Source organism: Astatotilapia calliptera, chromosome 19 (genome assembly GCF_964374335.1).
Source record: "Astatotilapia calliptera chromosome 19, fAstCal68.1, whole genome shotgun sequence".
NCBI lineage: Eukaryota > Metazoa > Chordata > Actinopteri > Cichliformes > Cichlidae > Astatotilapia > Astatotilapia calliptera.
The window spans coordinates 2,224,090-2,239,689 of record NC_137440.1 but is presented as its reverse complement, the minus strand read 5'-3'; the positions used below and the strand labels follow the sequence as shown (position 1 = coordinate 2,239,689).

Below are 15,600 nucleotides of genomic sequence, written 5' to 3'. Positions count from 1 at the left end.
AACTTGGATTCTGAGGAGAGGGAAGAACTGTTGGAGTTGTTAAATAGTTTTGGTGACCTGTTTGATGGCCACCTTGGTCGCACTTCTCTGGCAGAACATGTCATTGTAACTGGGGATGCAAAGCCTGTTAACTTGCCACCATACCGCACCTCACCAGCTAAAAAGCAAATCATAGAAGAGCAAGTGGAAAAAATGCTACAGGATAACATCATCGAACCTGCATCAGGACCAGGGGCAGCCCCCGTGGTCATTGTGAACAAACCCCCCCGCGAACCACGGTTCTGTGTTGACTTCCGTGGTCTGAATCAGCTGACCGTGAAGGATTCTTACCCACTCCCGCGGGTGGATGAATCACTGGACTTTCTGTCGAGAGGGAAGTTTCTCACAACACTAGACCTCGCTCGAGGTTACTGGCAGGTCCCCATTGCTGAAGAAGCTAAACGAAAGACTGCTTTTATTATGCACTGTGGCCTGTTTCAGTTCAGAGTCCTTCCTTTCGGCCTGTGTAACGCCCCTGCGACTTTTCAGCGGCTTATGAACAATGTTCTAGCTGGCCTGATTTATAAGTCCTGCGCGGTGTATCTAGATGACATTGTTGTCGCATCACCGACCTTTGAGCAACACCTGCTTGACTTAAAAGAGGTCCTTGGTAGGCTTCAGTCCGCTGGCCTCTCTTTAAAGCTGAGCAAATGCCAATTCTGCCTTTCAGAACTCACCTTCCTTGGTTATCGGGTTACGCCGGCTGGCATTCATCCTGACCCTGACAAGGTGAGAGCTGTGACTGACTTCAGAGTGCCGACCACAACAAAGCAGGTGCGACAGTTCCTTGGCCTAACTGGCTACTATCGCCGCTTTGTACAGGACTACGCCCACCATGCAGAGCCACTCTTCGCCCTCACTAAAAAGGACGTGCAGTTTCACTGGGATGACAAGTGCCAGGCAGCTGTGGACTTTCTGAAACATTCTATAACCTCAGCACCAGTCCTCAGGTTCCCAGATTTTTCGCGTCCATTCTTCATTCACACTGATGCATGCGATGCTGGTCTTGGAGCAGCATTAATGCAGAAAGATGAGGATGGCAAAGACGTTGCTGTAGCATTTGCTAGCTGTGCTATGTACAAATCGGAAAAGCCCTACTTAACTCCAGAGAAGGAGTGTCTGGCCGTGATCTGGGCCTTGGAACATTTCCGACCCTATGTCGAAGGCTTGCACGTAACCATTTACACTGACCACAGCAGCCTCAAGTGGTTGATGTCTCCACCAAACCCCTCTGGCAGGCTTGCTCGGTGGTCTCTTTGCCTTCAAGACTTTGACTTCAGCATTATCCACAAACCTGGAGAACATAATAAGGTGCCCGATGCCCTTTCACGTAATCCTCTACCAGATGTGGATGCCCCCATTGATCTTCTCCCTCCCTACGCCGTGATTGGGAGCATGGACCTTCATGCTCTGCCTTCTGTAATTGTTTCAGACCGCCCGCATGTTCGTCAACTGCAGCTTGAGGACCCAGTCACAGGCTCATTGCTCAATCAGCTGGAGAGTGACCAACAAACTGGGGAGGATAATCAAGATCTGGAAAACTATGTTGTACATGATGGTCTCCTCTATTTCCTCGACCCAAAAACGAAATGTGGTCTCCACCCACTCAAGCAGCTTAACCCTTTAAAGCCGGTCGGAGCGGGCACGCTCCATTTTGCGTAACTATTTTTAAATCCCGGTAGCACTGCAACCACGTAAGCTAGCGCAATAATTTTTTTTGCATATGAAACCAGAGGAGTTGTACTTACATCTTATGCCATCAGCTTGTCCTCGGTCACAGTTTCCTTCCACATATAGCTTTGCAAAAACTGCATAAAAAGCACTTGCAGCAACAAAAACATAATATTCCAGAAACACGCTTTGCCGATCCGATCAGCTGTTTGTAACACTTCCTACGTCCATCAGCGTGAACTGTCGCATGTCTGCCATGACCTGCCCGAAACCGGAAGTGACGTAATTTTGCGGAAATGTAGTTTTTTACGATTGGGGCCTTATGAGCCTACACTTGTGTTTTTAAAAGTTATGTTTGAGTTTATGATTTTCTGTGTTGTTTCTGGGATGCTTACGACTCATATTGCACTGCTGGAAATAGTTTATTTTGATGCATATGCTGTTATTTTGCATATTTGCACTATAATATTTATTTTCGTTTTTCCTGCAGTGTATGAAAATTGGTGTATTTCAAAAATAAAACTATGAAGACACTTAAAATAAATTTCTTGTGGTGGGAAACTAGTTTGTCCAACTTTTTTGTATTTACAGTTTTGAGGGATAAGCCTCTTAAATTTCTCTAACTAGAAATATATGTTAAAAAAACAAAAACGATTTTCAATATTTTTGTAGTTTATTGCACTTTTTTGCAATTTATGTAATTACAATGCACCTAATGCAGACATATTATTAAAGTTTGGGCTATAATGGTTGTATTGATGTATAGCAACTTGAAATGCTCCCAAAAATGGCTCCACAGCATGTAAAAATATAATATAAGCTCTGGCGAACTTGGTTCTATGGTAGGTGTTAAAGGGTTAAACTGTTTGCTCCTACTACACTCCGTGGTTATCTGCTCAAGTATTACCACGATCATCCTACATCCGGACATCTGGGCATTGCAAAAACGCTGACACGCTTGCGTCTCAGATTCTTCTGGCCACACATGAACTTTCAATTCAATTCAATTTTATTTATATAGCGCCAAATCACAACAAAAGTCGCCTCAAGGCGCTTCATAGATACAGAGAAAAACCCAACAATCATATGACCCCCTATGAGCAAGCACTTTGGCGACAGTGGGAAGGAAAAACTCCCTTTTAACAGGAAGAAACCTCCGGCAGAACCAGGCTCAGGGAGGGGCGGGGCCATCTGCTGCGATTGGTTGGGGTGAGAGAAGGAAGACAGGATAAAAGACATGCTGTGGAAGAGAGACAGAGGTTAATAACAGATATGATTCAATGCAGAGAGGTCTGTTAACACATAGTGAGTAAGAAAGGTCACTGGAAAGGAAAAACTCAATGCATCATGGGAATCCCCCGGCAGCCTACGTCTATTGCAGCATAACTAAGGGAGGATTCAGGGTCACCTGGTCCAGCCCTAACTATATGCTTTAGCAAAAAGGAAAGTTTGAAGCCTAATCTTGAAAGTAGAGATAGTGTCTGTCTCCTGAATCCAAACTGGAAGCTGGTTCCACAGAAGAGGGGCCTGAAAACTGAAGGCTCTGCCTCCCATTCTACTTTTAAATACTCTAGGAACAACAAGTAGGCCTGCAGTGTGAGAGCGAAGTGCTCTAATAGGGTGATATGGTACTACAAGGTCATTAAGATAAGATGGGGCCTGATTATTTAAGACCTTGTATGTGAGGAGCAGGATTTTGAATTCAATTCTGGATTTAACAGGAAGCCAATGAAGGGAAGCCAAAACAGGAGAAATCTGCTCTCTCTTTCTGGTCCCTGTCAGGACTCTTGCTGCAGCATTTTGGATTAGCTGAAGGCTTTTCAGTGAGTTTTTTGGACTTCCTGATAATAATGAATTACAGTCGTCCAGCTTGGAAGTAATAAATGCATGAACTAGTTTTTCAGCGTCACTCTGAGACAGGATATTTCTAACTTTAGAGATGTTGCACAAATGGAAGAAAGCAGTCTTACATATTTGTTTAATATGTGCGTTGAAGGACATGTCCTGGTCAAAAATGACTCCAAGGTTCCTCACAGCGTTACTGGAGGCCAAGGTAATGCCATCCAGAGTAAGAATCTGGTTAGATACCATATTTCTAAGCTTTTCAGGGCCGAAAACAATAACCTCAGTTTGATCTGAATCAAGAAGCAGAAAGTTAGCGGCCATCCAGGTCTTTATGTCTTTAAGACATTCCTGCAGTTTAACTCATTGGTGTGTGTTATCTGGCTTCATGGACAGATAGAGCTGGGTGTCATCTGCATAGCAGTGAAAATGTATGCTATGTCTTCTAATGATGCTGCCTAAGGGAAGCATGTATAATGTAAACAGAATTGGTCCTAGCACTGAACCCTGTGGAACTCCATAATTAACCTCAGTGTGTGAAGAGGACTCTCCATTTACATGCACAAACTGGAGTCTATTAGATAGATATGATACAAACCACTGCAGCACAGTACCTGTAATACCTACAGCATGTTCTAATCGCTCTAATAGGATATTATGGTCGACAGTATTGAACGCTGCACTGAGGTCTAGCAGGACAAGCACAGAGATGAGTCCACTGTCAGAGGCCATAAGAAGATCATTTGTAACCTTCACTAAAGCTGTTTCTGTGCTGTGATGAGCTCTGAAACCTGACTGAAACTCTTCAAATAAACCATTCCTCTGCAGATGATCTGTTAGCTGTTTGACAACTACTCTTTCAAGGATGTTTGATATAAAGGAAGGTTGGAGATTGGCCTATAATTAGCTAAGACTGCTGGGTCTAGAGATGCTTTTTGAGTAAAGGTTTAACTACAGCCAGCTTGAAGGCCTGTGGTACATAGCCAATCATTAGAGATAGGTTGATCATATTTAAGATCGAAGAATTAATTAATGGCAGGACTTCTTTGAGCAGTTTTGTAGGAATGGGGTCTAAAAGACACGTTGATGGTTTGGAGGAAGTAATTATTGAAGTTAACTCAGAAAGATCAATTAGAGAAAAAGAGTCTAACGTAACATCAATGGTACTAAGAGTAGCTGTAGATAATATTACATCTGTGGGATGATTATTGGTAATTTTTCCTCTAATGATAAGAATTTTATTTGTGAAGAAGTTCATGAAGTCATTACTAGTTAACGTTAAAGGGATGGTTGGCTCAACAGAGCTCTGACTGTTTGTCAGCCTGGCTACAGAGCTGAAGAGAAACCTGGGGTTGTTCTTATTTTCTTCAATCAGTGATGAATAGTAAGATGTTCTGGCTTTGTGGAGGGCTTTCTTATAAAGCAGCAAACTATTTCTCCAGGCTAAATGATGATCCTCTAAATTTGTGACACGCCATTTCCTCTCCAGATTACGAGTCGTCTGCTTTAGGCTACGTGATGGAGAATTATACCACGGAGTCAGGTACTTCTGATTAGAGACCTTAGTTTTCACAGGAGCTACAGTATCCAGAGTCGTACGTAGTGAGGAGGTGAAATTATTAACAAGATAAACGACCTCTGTTGGGGTAGCGTTCAGATAGCTGCTCTGCTCTGTCTTAAAGACATAAAGACCTGGATGGCCGCTAACTTTCTGCTTCTTGATTCAGATCAAACTGAGGTTATTGTTTTCGGCCCTGAAAAGCTTAGAAATATGGTATCTAACCAGATTCTTACTCTGGATGGCATTACCTTGGCCTCCAGTAACGCTGTGAGGAACCTTGGAGTCATTTTTGACCAGGACATGTCCTTCAACGCACATATTAAACAAATATGTAAGACTGCTTTCTTCCATTTGTGCAACATCTCTAAAGTTAGAAATATCCTGTCTCAGAGTGACGCTGAAAAACTAGTTCATGCATTTATTACTTCCAGGCTGGACGACTGTAATTCATTATTATCAGGAAGTCCTAAAAACTCACTGAAAAGCCTTCAGCTGATCCAAAATGCTGCAGCAAGAGTACTGACAGGGACTAGAAAGAAAGAGCAGATTTCTCCTGTTTTGGCTTCCCTTCATTGGCTTCCTGTTAAATCCAGAATTGAATTCAAAATCCTGCTCCTCACATACAAGGTCTTAAATAATCAGGCCCCATCTTATCTTAATGACCTTGTAGTACCATATCACCCTATTAGAGCACTTCGCTCTCGCTCTGCAGGCCTACTTGTTGTTCCTAGAGTATTTAAAAGTAGAATGGGAGGCAGAGCCTTCAGTTTTCAGGCCCCTCTTCTGTGGAACCAGCTTCCAGTTTGGATTCAGGAGACAGACACTATCTCTACTTTCAAGATTAGGCTTAAAACTTTCCTTTTTGCTAAAGCATATAGTTAGGGCTGGACCAGGTGACCCTGAATCCTCCCTTAGTTATGCTGCAATAGACGTAGGCTGCCGGGGGATTCCCATGATGCACTGGGTGTTTCTTCTTCACTCACTATGTATTAATAGACCTCTCTGCATTGAATCATATCTGTTATTAACCTCTGTCTCTCTTCCACAGCATGTCTTTATCCTGTCTTCCTTCTCTCACCCCAACCAATAACAGCAGATGGCCCTGCCCCTCCCTAAGTTCTGCTGGAGGTTTCTTCCTGTTAAAAGGGAGTTTTTCCTTCCCACTGTCGCCAAAGTGCTGCTCATAATTGAATTGAAATACAAGCACACACACAGATGAATCGACAGAGACATGCACCCCCACCTGTACTGATACCTCCACATTCACACAAATCTAGGCTCAGCATATGGTTCTGGTATTCATAAAGTAGGTCTAATGTACACAGTTCAATGCTGTTATAATATGTGAACATACGTGTTGACATATGTGTGATCTGTGACCTTTGGAGTGCGCATGGCGCCTAGATGTCTGCCGTATATGGACAAGGGAGCCTTCCCTTCCAGAGGGCCACCTTAAGTACGAACAGATGTGGGAGCTGTGACATACAAATGGAGTCAAGAGTGTTGTTCTTCTTGTTGAGGATGGACATCAGCCAACTGCAAACATCTTCTTAAATTCAGTTGTGTAAATCCACAAAGAGGAGCAGGTCAGCTGATCGCAGCCTGCACACAAAGCAAACCCAGTGGAGCTTATTATGAGACGTGACTGTGAGTTGCGATTCTTTTCTCTAAGCTGAGCCACTGTACAGAACTTATGGTTCCCTAACCTGCTGACTCCTACTGTAACCCCTGACTGAACTCATTTTACTGTTTATGTGTGGAGGCAAAGGCCCCTCTTAAATGCAGGCAACAGAAAATAGTTATTTAAAAAAATGATCTTTTGCTGCATGTCTCCTACATAACAGATGACTGAGTACTTTCATTAGAATAAGAGTAATATTTGTACTATCGTCAATTTTACTTCATTATTATATTAATGTAGCACAAGGTTCAGTTACCCTTGTAACATATGGTTAGTAGATTGTCCTTCCTGAGAAGAAGGGACAATTGATATGCTGGATAAAGGATGTTGAATATGGAGCTGTCAGGCAGGAGGAGAAGAGGAAGGGCCCTAAGGGAGCAGGCAAAAAAAGAAGGATTTAGGGTTGCTTTCTGACCGACTGTGTGCTTGGCAGACTTCTGCAGCAGCTCCTGGAGTTTCTGGTACTTTGTGTTTTTCTTAATAGTTTTTTTCATGCTAAGCGGTCACTCTGTATTCACATACACTTGGGACCAGCTACTAGTGCTCTCCAAAACAAGCTGCTGTCCGGAGCCAGACTGGTCATCTAGCAGAAACTCAAGAGGAGACACTGCAGGTGCCGGGTGGAGGAAGAGTTAAAGCAACGAGAAGGACATGTAAACTCCATTTCACTGGGCATCATGGGGAACATGAGGTCTTTGGCTAATAAGATGGATAAATTCAGCTTTTTCAGTGTTCGGGTTGACGGACATGCCAAGATGAATGGTAAGAAAAAGACTGGAGGGATTGAAGTATTTGTTGAAGAAAGGTGGTGCAGTTCAATCCATGTTACCATGAAGGAACAGCTTCCCCCGCCTGACATTGAACAAACTAATCCATAAGGCTGGAACCATCACTGGTCAGAATTTGGAGGCTTTTGAGTCAGTGAGTGATAGGAGCTCACTAAACAGACTTCTTTCCATCATGGATAATCCACCTCACCTGCTCCACTCCATACTTCTGAGGCAGCAGAGCTACTTTTACCTTACACTGATTCGACCCTACTACCAAAAAGAATGCAGGAAATCATTCCTACTGTTCTATATCAAACTGCATAATAACTCTGTATACCCTCTGCAGCCCGAGACTTCGAGGACACCAGAACGCATGAGCATCGTGATCGTGTCGAACCTGAGCCACCAGCATCCTGTGAGCCCTGTACTGGCCAGGCCTTTGCTACGAGCCTCCTGCTCTGCTCTAACATATGGATGGATGGGAGTTAACTTTAAACTAGATTTTACTCCAATACACACATGGACAGCTGGAGACCCAATAGCTGAGTTGACATTCCTGTTATACTCCTTTGATATTCTCAACTTGGGGAACATGCATCGTTGGAGCATTGTAATGTAAATTCTCTGAGGAGGAATCACTGCCTGATAGCAAAATTTACATTACCAGGTCCCAAGCAGACTCACAGATGCAGAATGAACTTTAGAATGAACTCCAGACTTTTTACTGATCTAATTTAAGAAGAAATTTACACTAAATGAACAGACTGTGGCTTTTCAAGTGGTTTTAATATATCGTATTAAATTATTGTACTAAACAAATTAGGTACACCAGTTAAATTGCTTGTTAACACAAATGTCAATCACATGACAGCAACTCAATGCATTCAGACATGCAGACACGATCAAAGCAACCTGCTGATGTTCAAGCTGAGTTCAATCAGAATAAGGAATAAAATGGTTAAAGTGTCTCTGAAAGTGGTATGGATGATGGTGCCACACAGACTGGTCAAAGTATTTCAGAAACTACTGATCTACTGGGAGTTTTTCTCACATCTGTCTGTACGAATTACAGATAATGATCATAAAAAGAGAACATATTCTGAGTGGCAGTCCTGTGGGTGAAAATGACTTGTTGATGGTAGATGTCAGTGGAGAACAGCCACACTGCTGATATGGAAAACACAGCTTCCAAGATTCAGTTATCTGAGTGAAATTCTATTATTTTCTTTAGCGTTACCCATCAGCAGGTATTGGTCTGTATGTGATTAACCCATACAATCTATAGATACACCTTGCTATCCAGGTTAGCTAATTCAATTCAAATTGTAATTTAAATTAGCTCAGTGATTGTTTTCCTTCTCTTTGTCCTGTTGTTCATTATTGTGCATCCTGTTGATCTCAGTCCTTCAGTGCAGGTTGGTCTTCCTTCCATCTTGTTTCTCCAGTGACAGCCATCATCTGCCTTTTCTTATCTGGGACTGAAAAAAAAATCAAAATGAAACTAAAAAGACACAAAAATTTGAAACATTAAATGATAAGTTTATTCATTTTAAGATTACCTACAAATTTAGCTTGTTGGCTAACACTTTATACCCAACACTGTATAATAATGACAAACTATTAAGGGATTAAGCATTAGTACAGTATCAGTAAGTGCTTAATTCATTGTTTAAAAAACATTACTCCTCAGTATGTAATTTATAAATGTTTATGTTTAGGCTGTGTAAAATGCTCAGGAGACAATTCTGCACATAACAGCAGGGTGCAAGGTGCTAGCAGGCACGGCATAAATCGAATGCCATAACCAAGCAGCCAGCATAGTGTACAGGGACATCTGTGCTGAGTACGGTTTGCAAGTACCAAGGGCGGGCGGGCGGGCGGGCAGATAGGTAGGTAGGTAGGTAGGTAGGTAGGTAGGTAGGTAGGTAGGTAGGTAGGTAGGTAGGTAGGTAGGTAGGTAGATAGATAGATAGATAGATAGATAGATAGATAGATAGATAGATAGATAGATAGATAGATAGATAGATAGATAGATAGATAGATAGATAGATAGAATTTCACCATAAACTGACCATGACCAGGGGCTCCCACAAGATTTCAGTCAGAGAAGTGAAAAGAATGATCAGAAAAGTTGTCCAAGAACAAGGAGAGCTACAGAAAGAATTGGAATCAAAGAAAACAATAAGCAATGCACTCAATGCATATGACTCCATACTGAAGACATGTTGAAGCTTTCATCACTCACAAAGGCTTTTGTCCAAAGTATTAAATATATTTCAGTAAATGTGCTCAATGTTTCCCTGTGATGTTTTCTAAATATTACACATAATTTGATTTGTGGATATCTATGGTTGATTTTTTTGCATGTGTGGAATGGATTGGTTATTACTGACATCTGGTGAGAATGTCATGTCAAAAGCACCTTTAGAAATATGTTTATTTTGAAAGTTGGTGACGTGCTTATTTAACCCACTGTATCAATGTACATCTAAATTGTTTGTTAATTACTTCTAAACAATACCATGAACAAGTTATAAACGATTCTAATCAAGAATCAACTTTTATATCTGTATTTATAAATTACGCACCAAGGAGCTTTTCAAAGGATAGACTTAGTACTTAATAATCTCTTACTTATGCTTAACAGCGTGTCAATATTATAAAATCTTACCACTTGTTTAAACTTTCCAGTATGTTGTGAAAAACGTTTTCACAGGATTGTGTAGAGTCCTGTGTAAAAGACCATGTGATTCAGTAGCTTATTGAACCACCGTTAGCAGCAATACTCTGAAATAATAAGAGTATTCTTCATTTTTCAAAGGACCACATAGCGTCTTACATAACTTTCTTTTCATATGACTGTACGCTCCGGCAAACACTCCAGAAATACTTTCCCCCTCTGAACTCATGTTACGTTATGAATAGTTGTCTCCTTTTTAATATATATGCAGATACACCCTGCATCTCTACATGTATGGAACTTTCATAGTATTTTATAAATAGTCAGTTAAGAGTATATATTCAAAGTGTGGTTTAATATATTTTGTCATAATTAAAACAACCATGACAAAAGGGGATAATCAACTTACCAACACTGACACTACACACAAATGTCCACAAATAGTGAATACATTATGAACAAAACAGCAGTAGCAGTAAATTCTCCCAAACAGTGAGGCAACAACAGCAATATAACAGTAATTATCAGTGTTTGTTGGCTCTGTTAAATGGACCAATATGAAAAATAGAACAGGAAACAACGGCTTTTCAACAGGTTTTGAAGCCTGGGTTGTGCAACTAAGACAGATTAGTCTGTCACTGGTACACTGCTTCAGGGGAATTTTGCAACCACAGTGCTTGAACCGTTTGAAAAACATTCACTGGTAACTGGCTGTAATGCTCTTCTTTATGATGAGAGAGATATAGTTAAGGTATTTTCTAGTAATACTAGTAGTACCAGGATTGTTCATTATTTTTTGTCTGGTATAAAAACCCTTTCTTGCATTTAACAGATCACTGTGCAATCGTCTCAAGGCTATTTAAATAACTTGGAGTTGAAGAAATGTTGAGTTTGTCAGTAATAAGGAAGTGGCCTAATGTTACACAAGCTATTACAACACTTCACACAATGCTGGTACCGCTTAAAGTACAAATCCTCCTTCAGAGCCAATTCCACTGAGCCGTGACCTAAGCCTTATAAATATTAATGTTCCCTCAACATGTTGAACCTTCTACTGCAATATCCCATTTTCAGAAAATGTTTGATTTTAATTATTTTAGTTGATGACAAAAACATTCCTTCATGTAAAACATCCAGTTTGGACAAACTCACCAGTTTCCACCTCAACATCTTGATCCACTCATCTGCCTCCACACCCGTCTTAGCGCAAAGGTAAAATGTTCGATCTGGAAACACGAGACTGTGGACACAGAGAGCAGAAGGATGAGTTTTACAACATCCTGTATTCTGACGTTTGTGACTGTGTACGGTGTGTGTGTGTGTGTTTGTGCATGTACATGTAAGAAAAAACATCCATCCATCTTCTTCTGTCTGTTGAGGGGTCCCATTCAACTGACTGACTCACTATCTTACAGTAAAAAAGACCTGTAGGGCCAGATTTACTACAATGGATGAACTAGGATGAAGTAAAAGACCAGGCACTTCATATAACTAATTCATTCACACATGCACTTTTTCTAAGCTGTTAAGCGCTTACTATCTAGCATTCATACACCAAACTGGAAGAGGATTGAACCACCAACCTTCCAGTTGGTAGCTGACCTGCTCCCCCACCTGAGCTACAGCCACACCAAATGTAAATACATTCATTCACAATGCAACCCAACAACAGCAGTGCAAGTCAGTGTAACGTTACAAACAAGCAGGCCTGCTGAAGGTATAAAAATGTGTAGCGATACAGTTGCAGCTTAAAACTTGTAACGTGCTTATTTTAAGTGTGATTGGTGCTGCTATTCTCCCCCTGAAGGGAGTATGTACTCAGCTGTGTCTGTTTGCAGGACTAGCATCCACAGTTTTCAAGATATGTTCAATTTTGTGTGGTGGTCGATACGAATAACAGTTCGAGCTGATTTAATTTTGGTGAAAAGTAAAAGTAAAGTCAAGTAAAAGTTAAGGTTCAGGGTTGTGCTCTATGAGTCTTGTAGTTTTTTTTTGTTGTTGTTTGTTTATTTTTTGCTAGAGCTGGAGCAGCACAAGCCACATATTTGGATCTGGATTTTTAAAGTTACAGTGCATCATTATTGCAACCTGTGTAACTATCCAGCTTCAAAAGGTACACTGAAATGATCGCATTCCATTCAGCCAAAGAAGTGTGTCTACTAAATTAATGCAACAAATGTTTCAGGAAAATGGTCAAATTAATGGACCAAAGATGTGCTGTTGGCTTGCCCAATTATTTTTCCACAATGGCCTTTGTGGCAAACAAAGTTTTGCAGGGGGAAAACAGAGATGTCTCACAGCTGCTGAGCACTTTGCAACAAATTTGTAATTTTTTTCATATCCATCATAAAATTTGGCTTGTAATGTTCAGGTTACTTTATTTGTCCCGATAGGCTGATTTGTTCTGCAGTCATGAGTCATCCATTCTCACATGCACACTGTCAGTACAACCATAACAGACAACAAATGAAGCTTATGCATAACTTCAATCATTTTGATTTCAGGAAGCATTATCTTTCGACCCCATCACAATCCCAAACCGTGAAGCTCTCCTGTGTAATAGCTGGAGTAAAAGTTCCTGCATTGCATTCTGTGAGGCCTGCAGTCTATTCTCCTCTCAGCAATTCTTGTTGCCAGCATTCAGCTTCAGTGCTGTGCAATCTTAAGAGTTGTTAAAAACCTGTCTGGAAGTTCTCATTATATATACCACCTTGGGAGCGCTGTCTCCTCAAACTGGCCTATGTTTTCATTGGCCGCTGCAAAATCGCTCTCTCCCTGGGCCACTCTTACTTCCACAACTTCAAATGCATCAAGTCCAATTTCAGTTACTAGAATTGCTACTGTTGTGATTTTTAGGGGGAAAAAAGTTCTCAAATCCTATGATTTACTATGCAACAGCATCACAAACAGCAGACAACAGGAAACAACAGCGAACAAGCTGTTAATCGTGACAAAGAAGACAAGGAGATCGAGGTTTTAAATACACACAAGATAATGAAGGAAGGGGGAACAAACACAGCTGAAACTAATAATGGTGGATGAGAGAGACGAAGTATAACTAAAAACAAAACACAAGTGTCAAAAACCACCCCAAAAAACATGGGAAGTAACATAAACATGAAAATATCTGACCCAGAGATGGGAACCTAATAAAGAATGGGGACAGAAAAGGGAACTAAGGTTATCTGTAACTAAAAAAAAAAGAGCTGAGGGGATAAAGAACAAAACAATAAGGAACCAATAAAAGGAGTGAAGGATTAACAGAAACTACAATTCAGTTCAATTCAGTTTTATTTGTGTAGTGCCAAATCACAACAACAGCTGCTTCAAGGAACTTTACATTCTAAGTGATTTGGCAATAGTGGGAAGAAAAACTCCCTTTTTTTTCTTTTTTTTTTTTTAAGTTTTTATTTTCATTTTTTAAATTGAAAACAAACAACAAACAAACAGAAACAAACAATAAAAGACATTCACAGTTATGGGACAGAGTAGGTATCATCAACTAGCCAAAGCTTGACTGGCCATTATGACCAAAAAAAAATAAAAAATTCTCAGGAACACACTCTAGTATCTTTATCTTTCAAACATAGCCTCAACCATCTGAGGACCGAGCACAGAAAATACGGGCGTATTAATAATAATAATAAAAATAATAATTATAATAGTAACAGTATTGATAATTACAGAAATTTAAAACAAAATAAAATAAATAAATAAATAAATAAATAAATAAATAAATAAATAAATAAATAAATAAATAAAAAAAAATAATAATAATTTTTAAAAAAGGAAGAAAAAAAAAAGAAAAAAAGAAAAACATATCGTGTGAACCCCTCCCACCATCCCCCCACCCCTTTACCCCTGTATGGCTCTCAACTTCATCACCTTCGTGTATCCAAACAGCCCATATTTACACCCGTCTATACACAAGAATCAGCACAACATTCAAGAATTCTGATCAGAAGGGCCTAACCAAGGATCAATTCAGGGTAAACCCAGAGGAATTTACGTCATCTCTATATTCTGTCAAGTCCAAAGACGGTAATACTGAAAGAAATGGTCCCCAAATTTTTTTAAAGGTTCGGTATTTCCCTTTTATACTATGCGAAATCTTCTCAGGTGTACAGTAGGATGCTAACTCATTAATCCAATATCTCAGTGTTGGAGAATTTTCAGATTTCCAATGTGTCAGAATACATTTTTTAACTGCAGTACTCGCAAGTAAAATAAAATATTTCTTGTGGTAATCCACATTTATAGAATCTATGTCACCTAAAATCCATAGTTTTGGGTCCATTTCGACTTGGATCCCAATTACCCTTGAAATTATTTCAGTAGTCCGTCTCCAGAACTCCTCTATTACTGGGCAATTCCACAGCATATGAAGGAGATCACCATCTATCACCTTACATCTCAAACATTTGGGAGAGTAATTAATATAAATTTTATGTAATCTGTAAGGTGTATAATATGTCCTGTGGAATATATTAAATTGCATTTGTCTATGATTTGTAGAAATTAACATGGTCTGTGCCTGTTCCATTAGATGGTACCATTCTACCTCTTCATAAACATAGCCCAGATCTGCCTCCCATTTTCTTTTCAGAGACGTTTTGTTGCAGTCAGATAATATTTCATTAATAATAGTGTATATTGAAGATGCTATTCCTTTTATTGACTTCCATGGTTTGGTGCAAAGATGCGTTTCAAAAGGACTTTCTTTAGGAATCTCAGGGAAAGTTCCTTTGGTTTTTTCTTTGATCCAGTCTCTTATTTGTAGAAATTTAAAAAAAATTTGGTCTGGAAGTTTAAATTTTTCCTTTAGTTGTTGGAAGTCAATAAATGTATCATTATTGTATAGATCGGCAACAGTTCGAATATTTCTATCCTTCCATCCCCGCAATATGGAGTCGGAAATATGATGTGAGAGATCAGGATTGCCCCATAGGGGTGTCCTTCTAAGAAAAGAAATATTTATTTTTAGAAGTGAGTGGGATTCCTGCCAGGCACGGAAGGTGTTTAATATCATCGAGTTATTTGTGAGCTTAGATAAACATTTTTTCGTACCTAGAAATGGGACGTCTTTTAATGATATGGGATTCACCTCATATTGTTCTATTGGAACCCATCGAACCTCACTCCTCTCTGCATGTAACCAGATCAAAATTGATCGGTATTGGGAGGCCAGATAATAATTCCTAAAGTTTGGTAGGTTGAGTCCTCCCCTTGAATAAGGGGCCTGTAATGAGGAGAGTTTAACTCTTGGGTTTTTCTTTTGCCATATGAAGGAGGTTATAAGTTTATTTAATTCTTTGAAGAAACTTTTAGGAACATTTATAGGGAGACACTGAAATAA

General features: G+C 40.0%; 1 protein-coding gene across 2 annotated transcripts in view; it reads right to left on the bottom strand.

Moving 5' to 3' along the window:
• Positions 1–8,331: 8,331 nt before the first annotated feature.
• dapp1 (dual adaptor of phosphotyrosine and 3-phosphoinositides) overlaps positions 8,332–15,600 on the bottom strand; it is a 30,088-nt gene continuing 22,819 nt past the window's right edge. Inside the window, exons 8-10 of one of the 2 annotated variants that reach the window (XM_026152809.2) lie at positions 11,397–11,484; positions 10,236–10,294; positions 8,899–9,042 (exon numbers count right to left, since the gene is read on the bottom strand). In XM_026152809.2, coding sequence (XP_026008594.1) covers positions 9,033–9,042; positions 10,236–10,294; positions 11,397–11,484 — 157 coding nt within the window. In that variant the 3' untranslated portion in view covers positions 8,899–9,032. Of the gene's footprint in view, positions 9,043–10,235; positions 10,295–11,396; positions 11,485–15,600 lie in introns of both variants that reach the window. The other variant, XM_026152810.2, reaches the window with a different exon arrangement.